General features: G+C 40.6%; 2 protein-coding genes across 2 annotated transcripts; one reads left to right on the plus strand and one right to left on the minus strand.

Moving 5' to 3' along the window:
- Nucleotides 1-470: 470 nt before the first annotated feature.
- Nucleotides 471-13043, minus strand: hmgxb3 (HMG box domain containing 3). The gene is made up of 21 exons (XM_015390935.1): nt 13023-13043; nt 11990-12150; nt 11726-11900; nt 11130-11603; nt 10931-11038; nt 10702-10842; nt 10400-10608; nt 9192-9301; nt 9001-9084; nt 8789-8877; nt 8602-8706; nt 8357-8497; nt 6820-7118; nt 6593-6720; nt 5742-5873; nt 5468-5652; nt 5161-5383; nt 4833-4966; nt 3715-3834; nt 2562-2771; nt 471-2260 (listed from the first exon to the last, which is right to left on the minus strand). The coding sequence occupies exons 1-21, from the start codon at nt 13041-13043 to the stop codon at nt 1697-1699; spliced, it is 3813 nt and encodes a 1270-aa protein (XP_015246421.1). The 3' UTR covers nt 471-1696.
- Nucleotides 13044-18410: 5367 nt separating this feature from the next.
- On the plus strand, nt 18411-19622 carry slc35a4 (solute carrier family 35 member A4). The gene has a single exon (XM_015390953.1). The coding sequence runs from the start codon at nt 18448-18450 to the stop codon at nt 19414-19416; it is 969 nt and encodes a 322-aa protein (XP_015246439.1). The 5' UTR covers nt 18411-18447; the 3' UTR covers nt 19417-19622.
- The last annotated feature ends 461 nt before the right edge of the window (nt 19623-20083 follow it).

Consider the following 20083-nt stretch of genomic DNA (forward strand, 5'->3'; position numbering starts at 1 on the left):
TCTCCCCAGCCACTTGGTCCAGCTCCTCCAGGGGAAACCAAAGGTGCTCCCAGGCCAGCCGAGAAACATATCCCCTCCAGCGTGTCCTGGGACTCCCCCTGGGCCTCCTCCCGGTGGGACATGCCTGGAACATCTCACCAGGGAGATGTCCAGGAGGCATCCTAACCAGATGCCTGACCCACCTCAACTGGCTCCTCTCGATGTGGAGGAGCAGCGGCTCTACACTGAATCCCTCACCCTATCTCTAAGGGAGAGCCCAGACACACAACGGGATCTCATTCTTTCGGTCATGACCCAAAGCTCATGACCATAGATGAGAGTAGGAATGTAGATAAGACCGGCACATCGAGAGCTTTGCTTTTTGGCTCAGCTCTCGATTCACCAATCCACCTGTCGACCTCCTGCTCCATCTTCCCCTCATTTGTAAACAAGACCCCAAGATAATTAAACTCCTCCACCAGGGGCAGTACATCCTTCCAAACCCAGGGAAAAGCACTCTACTCTTTTCCAGCTCAAGACCATGGTCTCAGAATTGGAGGCACTGATCCTCATCCCTGCCACTTCACACTCGGCTGCAAACCGACAGCATTAGTTAGTTTAAATAAATCCTGCAGTTATAAAGGAACTCTGGCCCGATGCAGATTGATTTTGAAAGAAAAAGAAAATAAACTTTTATGTTGATGGATTTACTCAAGTGGTTGCCACTGTAAAGAAAGGGAGAACAAGTTTTCTCATCCCTGCCACCTGCTGGACTGAAGGTGTAGTGAAGTTTCTCTCTGGCTTGTTGCCTCAGAGCTTTACAAGTCAAATCTATAGATATTACAAATACTTTAAATATGAAAAATGGACGGAAGGTTTCTCCAGCTGGGTAGCAGCACTGCCTCTTCCTCACTAATTGCTGCCAACGATCAGCTGACTGAAAGAAAGCTTAATCACAGTTTGCTTTATGAAAAGAATTAAAAGGTCGGTTCACTCCGGAACAAAAAAAAAAACAATAACACTGTGGAAACTTAGTGGCCTTATTGTGGGAAAAATGGCTACATTTAATGTGTGTTTATATTTCTTGAAATGTTATGACTGAAACTTAAAAATTAAAAAATGAAATTTAAATGATAAATGCTACAGATTATATCTGTGAAACTGCTGTAATATATATTAATTGTTCCTTTTGACTATTATCCAATTCTGCTCAGTCAAGTATCAGAAAAAAATTTTTTATCCTTTATGTTTTATATAAAAAACATTTAGATAACGTTCTACATATGTGTGAAAATAAAAAAGGAGCATAGCAGCTTTGTTATCAGCTTGGACCTTATACTTATGTTAGTATATAAAATTATTTCATACTCTGAAGTACAGCTGACAGGGTTCTAAATGGCAGCGTCTTAACTTTTAAACTCTTATGTCGTATTAAAGCAACACTGTGTATCTTTAAGTCATTCGTGGAGCTAGACCTATAACTTACACTAGAGCGGCGCTATAAGGTCACATGAGCCATTTAGTGAAACATCCCACCCTTTAAGTTACATAAGCAAGTTGCTGTAAACAGACCAGAAAATTTATTTAATCTATCTGCCATTAGGCTAATACTTCAACGTGTCATATTAAAAAATTGTGACCAGCACTTTATTTTGCCTCCTGGATATTATTAAAGTCATTTCTGCACCTTAATCTCTTTACGGCACTGATTTATTTTCTAATCACCCTGAACAATCGGGTGATTCTCTCCTGTCTCTGTCTCTAACTCGTCTCCATCTTTCTCTGTGTTTATCTCTGCCACTCCGAGGCGATACAAAGCATCTCTGATCACCACCTGTCCAGGCTGACAAGCCTTCACAACCTGGCTGATCTGCTGGTTTACCACTTCTCTGCTGCTGAGGAAGTCTACCAGGCGGTTATACAGGTAATAATAAGCTGCGTTGTTGAAAACCACGGGCTGTTTGTTTGCACTGTCTGTACGGTCCTCTGCTTCCTTAGAAGAGGCCTTCTCTGTTATATCAGTCTGTTCTTTTAGAGCTTCCTCTGTGTGATGCTTCTCTTTGGTCTCAGTGTCCTGATCTGTTAGCAGATTGATATATGGCTCCAGATCTCTGCAGTGGGTCATAGAGTGATGTTCCAGGGCAGAGGTCTGCTGCGCAGACCCTGGAGGACAAACCAGCCAGCAGGAAGGAGACTTTGTGATGGGGTGAACCTGCTGGTTCTCCGTCACCAAGGTGAGGTCGGCATCCGGCTGGTCCTGTAGCTCAGGGCATGACACAAACTGAAACACAAACAAAAGTCCACCTGGTTTGAAACATACATTGTTTTTTATAGAAAAACAACACAGAGACACAACATCATATTTGCAGAGAACCCTGAAGTTTATCATTTAATAATACAGTAGATTGGAATCAAATCGATATCATGGCTATCCTGTGTTTTCAGTCAATAAAAGCATGAGGCTCATTAAGGGTAATCCGTGCAGAGCACTGGCCATGCCTCGCCTTTATCTGTTTTCCAGTAAATTTATTGATTTCATTTCAGAAATGTTTCTGAGATACAGACTTTGTGGAAAGACTCACTTCTGGCTTTTCGAAGGGGTCAGAGAAGCAGCCCTGGTTCCTGCCCCACATCTGTGCTGCGATCTGCGGATACTGCAGATCAGTGCAAAGCGCCACTTGACGAGGACAGTCGCAAACATAAACTGGGGGCCAGTTACGGGAGGACAGGAGCAGATCAACGTGGTCCCGAGCCGTCTCTCCTCTCACCAAGTACTTAGAGGAACACACCACCTACAGGCAGGATGAGGAGATGACAGGTAGTGTAGTAATTCAATTCCTTAGCCTGAGATCGATTCAGGTTATTTCTAGAGCGCCAATTCACAACACATGTCATCTCAAGGCACTTTACAGTTCACCAGATCATGCAGTCAAATTGATTCAAAGTTTTCTATCAAAGGAAAACCAGTTGATTGCATCGACTCATTGACTCAAAGGCAATCCCTCAGCCTAAGCATGCTTGTAGCGATAGTGGAGAGGAAAAACTCCCTTTTAACAGGAAGAAACCTCCAGCAGAACGAGGTTCAGTGTGAGCGGCCATTTGCCGAGGCCGACTGGGGTTCAAGGAGACAGAAGCAGAGATACAAAAAGCGACTGTAAAAGGAGGCCCGGAAACACACAGCCAGGCAGACGAGCTCCGAGCCAGCTCCCATGTCAGAGGATGAAGAGAGCACATCCAGACAGCCACAGTCAGAGAAACAGGACTACACTGAAAAAAGTTAGCTCTCGAACATCTATAAACAAAGCTACTATGAGGAAAAAGCAGAGAGCATAACGAGTGTTCAATAACACAAATGGAAATTAATACAGAGTTCCTAGATGAATGAATCGATCCAGAGCTTGGTTTGAGATTATTTACCCTGTTTAAAGCAGAATGAACTTCACACAGTTTTATTTGTAAACATAAACACTAAGCTGTGCTGTATGGCAAAGCATAGCTTCATTTAATGTTCTGAAGATGAGGAAGGGGTGTTAGAAAAGTAGAGGGCATTAAGCAAAACGTTTGTACAGGACCTGCTTGATCATTTGCTTCCAACCTCACACCCAGCATTTATTACGAAGGGAATTTTATAATACAAAAAAAAACAAAAGGAAATTTGAAGAAGGAATGTACACTTCTAACAAGGTGAAACACTCATTGTAAAGGATATACAAATAGCAGAGCTCTTGTTTTTACCTTGTGGGGGCAAACCTTGGAGAGCTTGCCTGCTGTGAGATGGGCCGGTGGCTGTGGAGCTGTGGAAAGGCCACTGTGAACATGTGTGTACAGGTTGACTAGAGTGGCCAGAAGCTCATTCTAGAAGTCAGAGACAGAAGAAAGAAACAAAAAAAAATATGTTAACTTTAATGATTAAGAAGCCAAATTACAAGATCACATATAATAGAGCAGGTCTGAGTAAAGTAGACCAAAGGAGCAGCTGTCAGAGAGAGAAGTGAACATTTAATTGGTGTAACTGCCACATTAAGTTATTTTTGACAGTATATTAAGTCATATTACGTGATTTTATTCTCATGTAAAGAGACGGATGAGCTTAATTTACCAACTAGGTTTTTTTCTCAATGCAGCTTTTTTAATTGTTTTATGTGGGCTGATGTGATTAGTTTTTTGTTTAACACCCTCTAGTGGTCTGAAGCACTTCCGTTTCGTGGAACAAGTTTGCTGCTGTTTTTACTGTTTGTATCATTTTGTTTCTATGATTACAGTATTCTGTTAGTGGTTGCTGAATGTTTTCATTTCATTTGTTTTGTTGAAGTTTTCTTTTTGTTTCTGTTTTATTGATTGCAGCATTTTTTGTTTGCAGCCTTTTCCAGTTGCAATTATTTTTCATGTTTGCATGTTTTGGAGTTTGCATGATCCGTGTATTTGCCGCTCATCTCGCTGTATGCTTTGTATTTGCACACATTTGCAGCTCATTAACCTTTGGTTTGCAGTGTTTTTCTGTTGCATTTGATTAATTGTATTAATAAATCCCCTGACAGTTTTAAAATCTTGCCATGTGAACCAGTCTTAATCAAGGTATTAGAATAAAGAGAGCTAAATAGACATGCATAGCCTGATTATCAACTTTTTCTATGTAAAATTGTTCAATCAATAAACAGATATTCTTCCACTTAAGAAGCATTACAGGGTGATAGTCTATAAGATTAAATCACATTATAAAAAAACTCTCCAGTGCATGACTGCAAAGAGTGAAAATAAAAGGGTTCAAAGGGGGTTAATAATTTGCTTAAAGGCTCCTATAAGCTGAGAGGAGGATACACCCACACATTAGTCTTTCCCCCACCAATACACACCTTAGTGGAGCCAGTAGCCAGGCCAACCCCACAGGACTCCAGTATCACTCTCAGCTCCTCCTCGCTGTGATCTTCAACCTGTTGGAGTCGGAGCTGCCCATCATGGATCAGACGAACCAAAACTGATGGATCTCCTGAAAACACAAAAAATCTGAAGATGTTGGAATGGCAGAGAAACTAACACGCCGTAATGTTTCCCTTACATCTGAGCACATTTTTATTATTGATCATCTAGTTTACCAAGCATCAACAAAACAACATTAAATATGTTATTCATGCAGGGGCCTACATTTTTAATTCTCCCTTCTAAAGCAAGAGTAACAAAAACCTGCAGGCTGTTGTATCTGTGCCATGAGTTTGTCCTTCTCTGTGTTGATGACTGTGGGGCTCCTCATCAAAGGGGGGGCAAATGGAGCGATGATGGAAGCATCCATCTGTGTGATGGGGATGTCTGCAGGGAAAGCTGCCTGCTCGATCGCTTCGCCCTCCATGGTCAGCCAGAAGTCATCCACCAGTACTTCATCTGAGACTGAACCCTCAGGCCAGGTGAACTGCAGAGGTTATGAAATAAATAGGCTCATAGATCTTTCCAAAGCTGCTAAATGAGTTGCAAAATCATATTCACGCTCTGTCACCTCCACATTCTTCAGCTCCAGTGCATATTTTCTGTCCCTCTGTGCAATCTCAACTTTTGGAGCAATGCCACAAATACCACAGATCATGTCGTTGTAATCCCGCACTGTCAGACACTCAAAGGCCCAGTAACCGCACAGGAAAAGCTCTTGAACTTGAGATGATCCCTCTGAGGACAGACTGTGGACTAATGGAAGACCAAAGACACTGAAAGACTGATCGAAACACAAACTTAACTGTATGAATAAATGCGTGCAGAGTAAATCTGGAATCTACCTGGATGATTTGGGATTTGGTCAAAAACAGACCTGGCAGCCTGAGATGGAGTTTGGCCCAGTTTGATGTTTGCTCTGACCTTCAGAAACAAGTCGAGACTAACAAGCAGTCGGTTCCCAATGTTGAACAAACCTAAACAAACCAAAAAACAACATTTCATACAAATATATCTAACTGTTCTAACGTAGAGTTTGGCAGCTAATATTTAGTTCCATTACATTCATCCTTTAACAATTATTATTGGAGAGATCTACAAATAATACATAAAAGCATGTGAGGAGAAATAAAAACTGTTTATTTACAGGGTATTAGGAATGAGATGTTCAGAGATACATTTAGAGAAAAAAAACATAAACCTAGCAACAACATAATGCCTGCTGCTTACAGATAAAACAACTTTTAAATCAAACAGTTTATCATTCACCCTTCTGTTTCTTAAATTAATCAAAAACGCTGAAATTGAGATAAAAAGATAAATACTGCGGTCTCAGATGAAAAAACAATTAAAATGTATGTTAAAAATATAACTCCTTTATTATGTACTAATAAAAGATGTGTCAAATAGGATTTTGGTAACATGCGCACTTTGAGTAAAACTAGAAGAAACTAGGTTAAAAAAACAACAACAACAAAAGACATTCATGCTGCTGACACCCAATATGTTTTAGGTTGGGGTGCCCCCTAGAGGCCAGTTGATAAATCTGAGTAAATGAGAATAATTAGAAAAATCTGACCAGGTGAGCTTTGTTCTACAGTCGATCACTCAGAAGTCTCTCAAAAAACTGATTTTACCTCAAAATGAAACTACAATAAAATCTTATTAGGTGCAGCTGCTGAGTGATTGTGTTTACCTGGATGCAGATCTGTGAAGCAGTGCAGGGCCAAACATTTAACGTTGGGACACACTTTAAGCTGCAGAGATGCCGTCTGCATCAGAGTCTCCGTCAGCAGCCAGCAGTCTTCCTGCCCTGCGACGGTACTGCAGGGTCCGATCATAAAAACACACAGATTGATTAACCAACAACATGGTTGGAGACAGAACGCTAAACAAGGAAAGACTTCTCAGGTGCACCCTTACCCCTGCCCCCCTTTGAACAGAGGGTAGTTACACAGGCCGCAGTGTGTAGCTGCCGATTCATAAAACTGAGGCCACCCAGTCTCAAAGAGCGTCTCAGTGTCGACATTGTTTTCCTCACCACTACGAACCAAAACAACTTTAACACTGTTCAGCTCCTGGATGATTCTTGTTATTTCCTGAAGCTCCGTCTCGCTCTCAGGAATCTGCAGCATGCTGCGGATTAACTGCAGAGTGCTCTGCCGCTGGATGTCCTTCTGGGCAGGACTCAGCTCCTGATAGGGATCTAGCAAAGTCTCAGGCTAAGGAAAGAAAAACAAGAAATGAATAACATTAACAGCACAATGATGCATCAAAAGGAAAACCATGTCACACTAGATCAAGTTGTATGGAGGTTGGTAGTATTGAGGGAAGAAGGGGCAATGCGGTTCATAATAGCTCAGTTAGTCAGGGAGCCAAAAAAGCCATTAAGAGCTTCTAGAAAGGAAAAAGGTAGTTATTATGGAGGCGTATCAGCAAGCAGCCAACCCATCTAAGCAGAGAGCAACAAAGCTGAATTTAGCTTTCCCATTTTTATCCCTTTTACCTGCCTGTCAGGGAAGACGCTAAATTTGGAAACTTCCATCATTTATGAATCTTACAGTTCTCTACAGGGAACAAAGACTCTGCTTTGCCTAGCTATTAATGCTAACCATGCTAAATACTAACATGAAAACTCTCTGTTTTATCCACCTGCTGATCCTTCCAGGAACAAACAACACATTTAGATCTAAAAGCAATTTTAATGAGAAAAATGAACCTGGTAGTCATGGTAACCAGAGAGACACAAAATGCATAAAAAAAGACTGTACAAACTACAAAAGAAAGATCCCAAATGGGGTTTCTTTTTTTTTTTACTCATGGTTTGAACTCAGGACGTCCTTGCTGCAAGGCTACAGCAATAATATTCATTATAACCCTCCAACCTAAAGACTTAGATTGTCTTTAAGATGGTGAATTTTAAGTGTGCAGTAATAAAGTTTGTGACTACAGCTGCACTGTACATTAAAGTGCAGTCATAATTCCTACATCAATGTGAGCAAAAACATTAAAAAGGCTTGTTAGGATGCCATATTTCGGAGGTTATTTCAAGACGAATGCATGTATTCTGTATGTTTGGCCGTTTGGATAGACTTTTACCAATCTAGATACCATTTTTTTTTCATGGTCCTGATGCTGCAACTCTCAAAAGATTCTAAAGAAAAGGTCAATTTACTGGAAACTAAACAGTCATTACGATATTTGGAGAAAATAGTAGAAGTATATCTTGAAAGAAATATTTGCGTACCTAAAGAGAAATTTTATATGAGAATCTGTAGGTAGCAGCTCTCTAAACGCGGAGATCCCAGATTGGCCGTCAAATCTCGATAGATTTGGGTTTTAAATTTCGCAGATGTTGCAGATTACATATTTTGATGTAAAGTTAAAATAAATTCATGCAATGTCTGTATTACGTTCCCAGCCTGTATGCTACCTGCACCACCTGTAGGGCTTGTCCTACCTTAGGAGATGTGGTATTCTTTCTGGTCAGCTCGCTGCCACATTTGGGGCAAACAGCAGGTTTATGGCGGTTCTTATAAATGTAGTCACAGGCCGGGTTCTTACAGCGGCCCCGTCCTCGTGCTGTAGATAGCCCCAAATCCTACAAAAGCATGCAAGAAAAAAGATCTCTTAAACAAACCTTAAAACATATCATGGAAACATTAAAAAAAATTAATCTTCCTCACAAACTCTAAGTTTACTTACAAAGCAGGAAACCGTATGTTTAAAAGGCATCAGGGACACAACATTCACACCTCTGTCAGAGGATGAGGTGACATGCTGTTTTCTGTCTGCAGGAGCAGAGGGGTCCTGCAGAAAAAGGAGGAGCAAGTGAAGAAATCTTGACTTTGTCTCTTTTATTCTGAGCTGTCAGTGTTTTGTGGATTTTAACCTGGTTGGTAGAGTTCGTTGGGACGGTCTGACCAAGCTGCTTTAAAGTGCTGGGTTTAAGACCCGACAAACTCTCCCGAGGCGCTGCAGCTAGAGACAGAAATCTAAAAAAATCTAATTTCTCCACCGTGTATTGCAAAGGTCACAAGTGTGACTAAATTAGCACCATGTGTAAAATCATGATTGAAAACAACGGAACGACATGTAGCATACCTTCAGATGCATTCTTGTTTTTGGAAACACCCTGAAGTTTTTCTTTTTCAGGCGGGACAGGCAAGATCTGAATGACGGCACCGCCTGCGATTCAACCCAAAAACAAACAAATATGTCGGCTCAGGTGTTAACAGCTTATCCTCACGCTGACACAGCATGTGATGGAGGATCTGATCTCTGTCCAGGGTTACCTGGCTTATAGAGGGCAGGAAGGATAGGTCTCACAGGCCTCTTCTGGACAACACCACTGCTCTTTACTGCTTTCTCAGAAGGGTTTTTAGAGCTTCCTTTTATCTGTGTCCTTGGTATAGCACAAAAGAAAATAATACAATAAAAAGCAGGAAGACAAATAGAAGTGGTTTAATTTAATCTTAAATGAAAACAAAGGGGAGCTAAAGCTAACTAGCTCAAGTTGTAAGTCACCCGACTTACGGATAGGAGGCCCTGTGTTAGAAGCCCTGCTGGGGTAATAAGAGCCAGTGTGGGTTCTTAGGCAAGACCGTTCACGCTATGTTCATGCCTACTTTGTAAGTTGCTCTGGATAAAAGTGTCTGCTAAATGCATCAATATTTGCAAACATCAGAACTATATTGAAATTTTATCTAAATTTGTGGGGTTTTTTCTTCCTTGTATTAGTTTTACCAGTTTATCTGAAATTGGTTAGCTAAAGCTAACCTTAGACGCAAACCAAGTCGGAAAGATACCAAATAAAGGATGAGTGAAATGAACAGCAGATACTGGTTTTCCTGTAAAACAGCTCCTGGCCCCTGAAACTATGACATAATACTAATTAAACACATCAATGCCCTGGAACAGACACCACATTACCTTGCATCAATTTATTTTTTACTATCTTAACAGTTTATTTGATAATATTTTACTTAACTTCTAACTGAATTTGTTAAAACTAATTGTCATTTAAAATAAAAAAAAAGAAATGTGTGCTATTCCTGATTTCTAAATGTATATTTAAATAATATTTCAAATAATAAACATAATGCTTTGTAAAATCTAATATTTATTTATTGACCACAGACATGGGCTTTATGTCTAAAGTTCTATCTCTTTAGTTCTTAGAAACATAGTGATGCAGCAGATAATCTAGAATTATTCAAATTCAGATGCCTTAGTATTTTTAATGTTGCTTTTTGCAACATTTTGCAGCCAGTAGACGACATTGCTATCATATGTTTTTATAAGAAGTAGAATGCATCATTTCAACAACTTGCCCACCGTGTCACATTACTGAGCACAAGTGGTCAGCCAATGAGGTAAATTTTTTTCCTATCCCAGTGTGAAGAAAATAAATAAATAAATACTGGCCCCTCCCATCCTGGTGAATTTTGTCTAGAACTGTCACTACCAGCATCCTTTGAGCACATTTAGCATTGATCTTTACCAGACTTGAGGAAGCGGTGTGGCGCTGCTGCCCTCTGGGGGCGCTGCAGTTAAATGTGCGGGTTGTTTGACGTCACCCTGATCTGCTTGTCCTTCTTTCTTAGTTTCACTGATGTCTGCAGAAACATTCAGTGCAGCCTGGCGGCTCTCCCCACTCTTGTTGTCAGTTGTTAGCTTAGAAGCTCCAGATTTCTCTTGTTTTCTTTTGGCCTAAAACAAAAAAACAAAAACAAAAAAACACTAATATAGTCAGAACCAACTGTGAACTTTAAATGAAGTATTTTCTGGTAGAAGCAACTGGACCTTTACAGCAGGTGTCCATTTTCCTCCCAAATGGCTCCCACATTCAGGACATGTAGGCGGTTTGTGTCGAGTGACATACATGAATGAGCAGCCAGGATTTAGACACCTCCCTCGACCTCTCCTGGTGTAAGTCTTTAAAGACTGCAGCAACACAGAGAGCAGTAACCTTTACATCTTTTAATCACAGTTTCCATTCAAATATGATGAATAACATGATGTAGGTTATTACCATTTTGTAAGAAGGTCTGGTAACCTGATCCGATTTGGCTCCTACAGATATCATCATGACCGGCTGCAGAGTACTGAGGCCTGCTAAAGGTCGGGGCTCCAGAGGGTTCTTGATCAAAGGAAATTAGTTCAAACATATTAATTGTGTTTTATTACTTGTAAATTATTCAGGTCTGAGAGTAATGAAGCTGAAGATTCACCTGTGTGGGAACAATGGCTAGCATCTGTGTAATTTCTCTTGGCATCATTTGCACCGTTACCCCACTGGATTTTGTTTTCACAGTTACAGCCTGCAGCGTCTCATCAGCAGAACCCTGTGAGTCTTGGGTGTCTGTGGAGGTCAGGGTTTTCAACGAAGGCTTGAGTGAAGTTCTTTGGAGAGAAACAGAGGATGACTCCACTGTTTCTTCTGCTGTGTCACTAGGAACAGAAGGGAGCTCTGAGATTTGCACCTCGGCAGCCAACCCAACAGGTTCCACTTGGCATTCAGGGACCCTGAGGGCGACAGAGGACAAGCCTTCTTCGGCTGGAGGGTCCTGTAATTTGATGGTCCCCTCTGAGCGAGAGCCTGCAGACTGATAATTAGAGGCGGCGCTGTTTGGCAGCAGAAAGCAATTGGCTCTGGGGAGGATTTTGCGGAAGCCTGGCAGGTGTTTGCAGGAGCCTTGAGATGTCTGAAGGAAAAAAAAAAACACTAATGAGGAAGTTGCTGAAAGCTTTTTAGAATCGACATATATATATATCTGTCTCCAGATAGTTTCACAAATAATTTTCTGACAGATCCATTGATACGTACTGTATCTATCCCCTCCTTTTCCAACTTGGCTCTCTCCAGGTAGTAGCTCTTCTCAGCTACACTAAGTCTTTTCCAGCTCTCACTGATTCGCTTGTTAACCTCCGACTGAGGCAGATTCAGGGTTCCCAGTTGCATAATCTGCTGAACATCAAAGTAGTACAGCATGTAGGCAGACCTGAGAAAGTTCAAAAATCAAACATTGAAAATGAACAAACAGGAATTATTCCAGGTCCAGCAAATTACAGGTAAATTCATCCACATCACCTGGGCTTCTTGGGTTTTTCCAGACCGTTTTCCTCTGCCTTGCTCCTCCTCTTTCTGGGGGAAGTCATCTCCATTCGTTTGTTCTCACTTTCAACTTCTTCAGTCACTTTCACAACCTCCATCACCTCCACATCCTCCATGGCTTCAATGAGTCCAGGACACTGGCAAAAATGAATAGGCTTTACTTAAAAGATAGAGGCGAAATAAAATAGAATTGACCCGTATTAAACTATAGTGCTGCATTTGGTTACTGAAGAATGCATTTATTTTTGACTATAATGTTACTTAAAGTAGATGAGAAACATTAGTTAGATAAAAGGAAGGCAATGGTGCTGAATAAATACGTCTCATAAATAAGGCTGAACACTGTTAAACTCTGCAGGAGGAAAAGTATAACCAACTTAACCACATAAAAATAATACATGCATGTAAAATCCTCTGGTTTAATGGCGTGTGTTAATACTGCTTGCACACCGACTCAATTGTCCAATGAAATTCCGTCTTGTTGAAACATTACCTGCGTTCTTCCGACCTTTAAAAAACTGTTTCAGCTTCAGTTAGGATTCGCTGTGGAAGCCTGGTATTGCTTAAACGGCGACTAAATCTGCCACGATTATGTTTATGCGTTAGAAAAGATTTACCAGGACCCGCTATAGCTAAAAAGTCCTAGCTCGCATAACGTCTGAGAAGAGAAAACATGGCGCTTTGTTGCCATGGGCTTTGTCCAATTAGATATCGCGATAGATACGTCTTATCCAATCACGTGAGACGTTTTTGACACGTAAAAATTAGTCTAGCAGTGTTTAACAACTACAGCCACATTGGGGCGCTGTTCTTCGTTGGGAAAATGTTATATTTGGTTTTCAGCTGCAAATTAAAATGTTCCCAAAACCTTTGCTTATCAATCTTTTAATTATCTTAAACTTCAGTTGTATGAATTTAAAGTTTATATATATATAAAAAAAAATCAGACAATAATGTTTATTTAATTGAAGTTAAACAATATTTTAGTACTCTTAAACCCTCTTCTCACCAAAAGGCACAAAAAAGCCATTTCAATCTGTTCCCAACTAAAAATTCTGTACAATTTATCGACGTAGAAGATATAAGTATTTGACCAATATATGTATGTATTTGTGTTTATATACATTCATATATATGACATTCCTAAACACATATATTTGTAAGTTTGTTTGTCTTTCCTCCTGACTTGTTTATTGTATTATATTGTTATACTCCCTGGCATATTTATTTGTTTATCTGTATATTTTATATGTTATTGTTGACTTTAAGTAAAATAAATAAAACTAATAATAATAATAAAACATTGGGGCGCTGTTTCAGACTGTCCAACCAAAATAATGTACTACAATTATTTTAACAATAATAATAATTGTATAAGGAAATGCATCCATAATTAGCAAGAAACTCAGGAAAATATTATTAATCAAATGTATCATATTAAATTTGTAAAATCTATTGCATTTGATCAATGGCGTAACTATCTGTAAACAGAGACTGCAGTTGCTTAGGGGCCCCGTCACTGACACCTGGATGGCCCCCTACGCAATTGTAGACTGGGACGTCTCTTTGCAGATGTAAGGGTGTGAAAAATTTCTCCTAAACCAACCCAATACTAATTCGTCTGACCAGACCGTATTTACACCGCAACACATGCCATATTTCAACATGATGGTGAGCCATTTAAACACAAGACCAATAGCAAAGCTATAACTATAATTGTGTATAGTTTATTAGACGGTTGGTAAAAAAAAAAAAATACACTCATATAATATATTTCAAACCGCAAAAAAGATCTTAAAACTACAGAAGAGGATTAGGGCCACTGGAAAAAAAAAAAAGTTACTGATTTTTAAATCTTATTTCAGTTTAATATTGGAAAAAATTCAGAATTCTGAGAAAAAAATTCAGAATTCTAAGAAAAAAATTCAGAATTCTGAGAAAAAATTCAGAATTCTGATTTTTCTTCCCCCAATATTAAACTGAAATAAAATTTAAAAATCAGTTAACTTTTTTATTTTTTCAGTGGCCCTAATCCTCTTCTGTATAGATTGTGGTGTTTTAATTCATTTGGGGCCCACCCAGATAATGTTGCTTACGGGCCTATTGTTGTGTCGTTACGCCATTGCATTTGAGGTAACATATACATTGCAAATATAGACATATAGATATATATCTATACAGGGTAATGGGAGAAATCAATTTGTGGAAACGGACATGTTCTACCAATTACTTGTCTCTTTTTGTTTAGTTCATCCAATGTACTTTCCTAACCATTAGTCCAGTAGGGGGCGGTGTTGCATTTCTAGGTTTTTCCCAATGCACAGAAGAAGTAAACCGACCGAGAAAAAATGGCGGATGACAAGGTGAGTAAGTGGTGTCTGGCATTTAATCTATTAAAAATTCAGTTACTTTACTGTTTTTGTTGCAGTTGACAGCAGTAGTTAGAGGATCGTGGACATTCGGTGTCTCTCAGTTTGTTATGTGTTAAAGTCACGAGTGGGGCTTTCAGGGAGAGACAAGAGTCGACCCTTTGAACACCAAGGCAAAAAAACTTCAGAGGAACTTGTGTATGTATGTGTGGTTAACGAGGCAGACATACTGCCGCGTTTTACTTGTGTTATAAAGCATGGTTAGTTAAAATCAGTTAGTTCTACTATCTCTGGATTTATCGTGGTTTCTTATATAGAAAGTAAATCTGAAATGTGTTTTTTTCTAGGATCCTCTGAGACAGTTAAAAGATCTAACTCAGCTAAAACTTCAGCTGGAGGCGATCCAGAGAAGAGTGGAGAGCGAGGTGTCCGCAGGCATTCCCCAGGTGAGCTGTCAGGGCTGCCCCTGATCACTAATCTGATGGAGACATTAAACTTTAAACAAAATATCATTTACTTTTATTTTTTTTACGGTTTTACTGTCATTACAGTGTTACAAGTACAGAGCAATGAAAATCACTCTCTGCGTTTAACCTATTCCCTTGGGGAGTAGTGGGCTGCCATTGTGCGGGGCCAGGGTTAAGGGTCTTTTGCTCAGAGATCCAGAGTGGCAGTCTGTGGGAGTGGGGCTCGAACTCAGAACCTCAGGATTCCAAGATTTATGCCATAACCACTAGGCCGCCACTCCCTTAAAGGCTGGTTTATGCGCAGAAACCAGGTGTGCGTGTGTTTGCAGTGAACGCAAATGTGCCCTCAGCCCCTTCTGCAGACACTCTGCTGCACCTCTCCAAAATTGTAGGTGACCGCAGACAGGAGGTCTCTGATTGGTCAAATCTACATCCGTTCTACACTATGCATGTTTCCTGTTTGGTAGCTTACCGGCTTGTTTTGTTTGTATGACCGCCATTGTGGAAAACGACTTGTGAAGTTGCACCAGCTAGAAGAGCAAAGTGCTTTTTCCACCTGGATCCCTGCTCTTATTTGCCCTCACGTCCCACTGTTGTCGCACAAACTTGCCCCTACTTTGCCTCGGCTGTATCTAGACCCACAGCTAGTTCCTGATTCTTCCTCTTGCGTTGTGGCGTGGAACAACATAGCACAGACCATGCTTCGATTTTGGGCATAAATAAAAAATATCTGTGACAAGCTCACTGCATCACACTGCTGCGGAAGGATAACCAGCCCTTAGGTCTGCATCATTTCAGAAATCTGTTATTGAAACATTCGAGAAATCATTGCATAGATTAAAATGCCTTTTAGTAATTGTATAATATATAAAATGGGAATTATAAAATATTTATGATTCATGTTGGATCTTTTTATTCCAGCTGCTGATTTCTTATAAAAACATTACTTTATTATTTTGTTGATTGTTTTTCTAGCATATCCATTAATCAGTTATTCTAGAAGCAGAAATTAATGTTATTGACCTGTTTGCATTTACAAATGCTGCGTCAATCTTTTTTTTTTTAGATATAAACTGTACTGTCACTGATTAGAGCCAGTTAGACTTCAAACATTGTTTGACTCTGATCATAAGGGGGTCGTAGGCCCTGGTGGCCATTTCTGGCCCCTGGAAAAGTTTTCTGTATGACCCCTGACAACAGTAGAAGTATATTGTACCCCAAAATCAGAGAGGAATTAAATATAAACGGGTTCTGTGAGGTAACGTTTTAATGTTTAAGTGTTTTTGTATTTTTGTTAAGGTTTACTGCTGATATTTCTCAGTTCTGCTACACATGCCTTAAAACTGTCTACTGTTACTCTTGGAGGACTGAACAGTGGCTGTTGCAGGTGAAGTTTTGGTTCAAACAGAACTTTTGGTGTTTGCACAGGTCTTGATAATCATAGCTCTGGATTTGAGGGATAAATTCAGCTCGGCATCCTGTACTTTGCTGCCTCTGCAGTGCTGCTTTCAGGAGATTTAATAAGGCGTGGGCTCCAGTGCTCCTCAACCTCCAGTGGATGAAACATTGTGGTCTGAACAGCAATAATACTATTCTGTATAGGAAAGGAAGGAGCCAGATGAGGACAGCCTTTAGCATTCTGGACACCATTGATTAAACATAGCTGATGTTGGATGAATTGAGACTACAATCTTCCAAACAATAACATCAGCTACACATATGCAGAGAACAGCTGAAGCTCTGCAATATAAAACCCAAAACATTAGGAGGTTTAGACAGTTGAACTGAAACAGGGAAGAAATTATGTATTTTTGTTAAAACTCTGAGATTAGTGATAATGTGATTAGGGCCTATACATCCTGTCACGCAAAGGATTGTGGGATTCCTCATAGCTCTACATTCCCATGTGGGTTGTTCAAGCCTCTCTGAAAGATGTGGAGCATCTTTTAGCGATCCTTTGCAATGTTGGGCTACTTTTGGCACCTTTGGCTGCCAGCATGCGGGTTAGATATGCCACAGATTAACTGGGAGAACACCAGGTGCTTGTTCTTGCTTTCCAAACCGCTGATCTCATCAAGCAGGTACTCCACATGCAGTGTAAGTACAGCAGCGATGGCTTCAGGTGAACCACAGCAAAAAAAATAATGAAACCCCTGCGACAAAATTAAAAAAAAAGAGGAGAAAAAACCCTGATCTTTTTTTTTTTTTTTTAGCCCTTTTTTAACTACCTGCTGCTTTTCTGTTGGAACAATTATTATAATTATTTGGTGTTTGTGGCTGGTGGCTGTTTAATTAACATGTGATGGTAAGGCTGCTGTTTCTGAGTGGCTCCTCTCTGTGATAATTAATTAGTGAAACCTAAATTTTTTGGATTCTGATTGGCTGCTGTCGCCTACTTGATTTAAGTTGAAGGTCGGTTGCATCATTCGTTGCCTGGGAAACAAAACTCTGTCCATCAGTGATGTGCTTTGTGTAAACATTTTTGATCATAAATACAGAAACGATATTAAAAATGGCAATGATAATTATATTTAAATATATTTTTGTTTCTTTTTTTTTATTTAATCGCTATTTAAACAGGCAATCTTGTTGAGATGGGGCAGGTTACATGGATGAATTTTTTTATTTGATTTAGTTAAAAAAAATTCTTTTTCTTTTTGTCTTAAAATAAATTTAAAATGTTGCAGAAGAATCAATGCAGATTATTTTAGATCCAACTGTTGAAGCCAGCTGACTGGCAGTGTGAGTTTACTCAGTGATGGAGAAAACAAGTCATTTCACATTTTAGCACCTCCTTAAAAGGACTTTAACCTAAATACCTATATAAGTCGTATAAAGGCAACACTAAGCATTTTTTCAAAGCGTCACATTTTAAAAATGTTGTTACAGTAACATACCCGTTCCTACATGCCAATATTCTAAAAACACTAATCAAATATCTCCTTCTGCAGGGAAGCACAGTGTTGGGGTCTCCCTTCCTGAAGGGCTTTTTGGCCGGCTATGTGGTGGCCAAGCTGCGCTCTTCTGCCTTCCTGGGAGTGCTGCTGGGAACTCTCACCGGCATCTATGCTGCTCAGAACTATCAGGTGCCAAACATCGAAAGGACCATTAGAGATTACGTGAGCACAATGAAAAAGGGGCCAAAGTAAATTGGACTGACCTGCACTAGATGATAAAGAAGAAGAAGTGCAGCTCTGGGAGGTGCTGGAACTGAGCTGAACTACCTTTAAGTGGAATTCCACGGGGGACCTAAAGACAAAGACTCCAGTCGCTTTCATTGTTGCTTTGGGTTCAGTTTAAAGCTGCTGCTGCTTTTATTTCTTTGTTTCCACAGATGGATGTCTCTGTGCCTGTGAGGTTTTAAGGTTTGTTTTTTTTCCCAGATCGAGCAGCTATATTTATGTTAAGGCCTTTGGATTATAATGTGCTTCTCATGCATCACACAGGTTCTCCGTTTAGTTTAGAAACACATTTATTGTCGAGGTTTTATCATAGATTATGTTGGAAAATAATATTTATGGAAGACTGACTGAATTTTTTTTTTCTTGCACTGAAGTTAATTTTTATTACAGCTAGTGTTCATTTTGTGTGATTTAAAATGATTGTAATTCAGAATGTGGGGCATCGATCCCCGGCGAGGATAAAGAGGCGGTGGGCGAGCGGGGTTAAGTGGGGTTTCCTCCTGGGCCTGATGGTGCTGATCTACGGCTCTCATGCACCGCTTATCGCTCTCACCAAAGTAGACGGTCAAGTCCCATTCAGCGCCTCCTCCTGCGTCCTCATGATTGAGTTTGCCAAACTGCTCATTTCCTCTCTGAGCCTGGCTCTCACAGGCTCCACGTCGGCCCTGCGATCTCCTCCACGCCTGCTCCTGGTGGCCCCCTACGCCGTCCCCGCTGTGCTTTACACCTTAAACAACAACCTGGTAGTTGTCATGCAGGCGTACATGGATCCCAGCTCATTCCAAATACTCTCTAATCTCAAAATAGCTTCCACGGCGCTGCTGTACTCCGTCTGTCTGGGGAAGAGGCTGCGGTCCGCTCAGTGGGTCGCCTTGGGGCTCCTCATGGCTGCAGGGGGCTTCCACAGCTACAGCAGCCTGGATCTACAGGGTCCTGAAGTCCATGAGGGTCCCAGGCTCCACATCACCGCTTGGGGGCTTTTTCTTGTGCTGGTTTACTGCGGCGTTTCAGGACTGGCTGCAGTTTACACAGAGAGGATGCTGAAGAGCCAGAAGCTGCCCCTAAGCGTTCAGAATCTCTACCTCTATATGTTTGGAGTGGCGATCAACGGACTGACCTCTCTCTCCTCCTTAAGGGGCGACCGGAGGTTTCTGGAGGGCTACTCTGGGCTGGTGTGGCTTATCATCGCAGGGCAGGCAGCAAACGGACTTCTGATGTCTGTGGTGCTCAAACACGGCAGCGGGATCACCAGACTGTTTGTCATTTCCTCCTCCATGCTGGTTAATGCGCTGCTATCCTGGGCCATCTTGGGCTTACAGCTCACCCCTTTGTTCCCTCTACCCTGTGCTCTGATTGGACTGGCAGCTTACCTTTATTACAGATAAGAGAGGCTTCAGAGGAGCTCCGAACAAAGGCTTCCTGTTGTGGTCCTTCGCATTTGAGATTCTTTTAAGGGTGCAGAAGTATTCATAGCTCTCATTTTGTCACATTAAACTTCAACGAATTAAGTGTGAGAAACCAGAACAGTAGTGCAGAGATGTGAAGTAAGCAGAAAATGAAACCTGGTTTTCAAAATAGTTTTACAAAACCTGAAGCTTTCTTTAGTGACCACAGGGATGCTGTGGTCACTAAAGAAAAGGAAAAAAAAAACATGATTCTTGCAGCGTGTGTTACTGTGGGAACGGTGTTTATAGGACAGTGTGCAAATCAAACCAGTCTTCTCTTTTCTTCAAGATGCTGTTTGTTCTCTAACAAGCCTCTGAGGCTTTCATAGAGCAGCTGAGTTACTTCTGAAGGATTTGATTTAGAAATGTATTTGGTAAATGACCTGAATATGAATCCACACTGAGGTTTTTTAGTAGTAGTATCGCTTTTCTTCCACTCTACAATAAAAAAACACAGTTGGTTGCAAAGTGAAGCAAAACAAAGCAGAAAATATCAGAGATACAAACAATTTTGCAAGGCGCCATTTTTTAGTCCTATTGTTTGCCTTTTTATCTGCCTTCTGAAACCAAACTTTAGTCAGTATCTATTTCCTAAAGATGTGGGTTA

This window comes from Cyprinodon variegatus, unplaced genomic scaffold (genome assembly GCF_000732505.1).
Source record: "Cyprinodon variegatus isolate N-32 unplaced genomic scaffold, C_variegatus-1.0 Scaffold519, whole genome shotgun sequence".
Taxonomy (NCBI): Eukaryota; Metazoa; Chordata; class Actinopteri; order Cyprinodontiformes; family Cyprinodontidae; genus Cyprinodon; species Cyprinodon variegatus.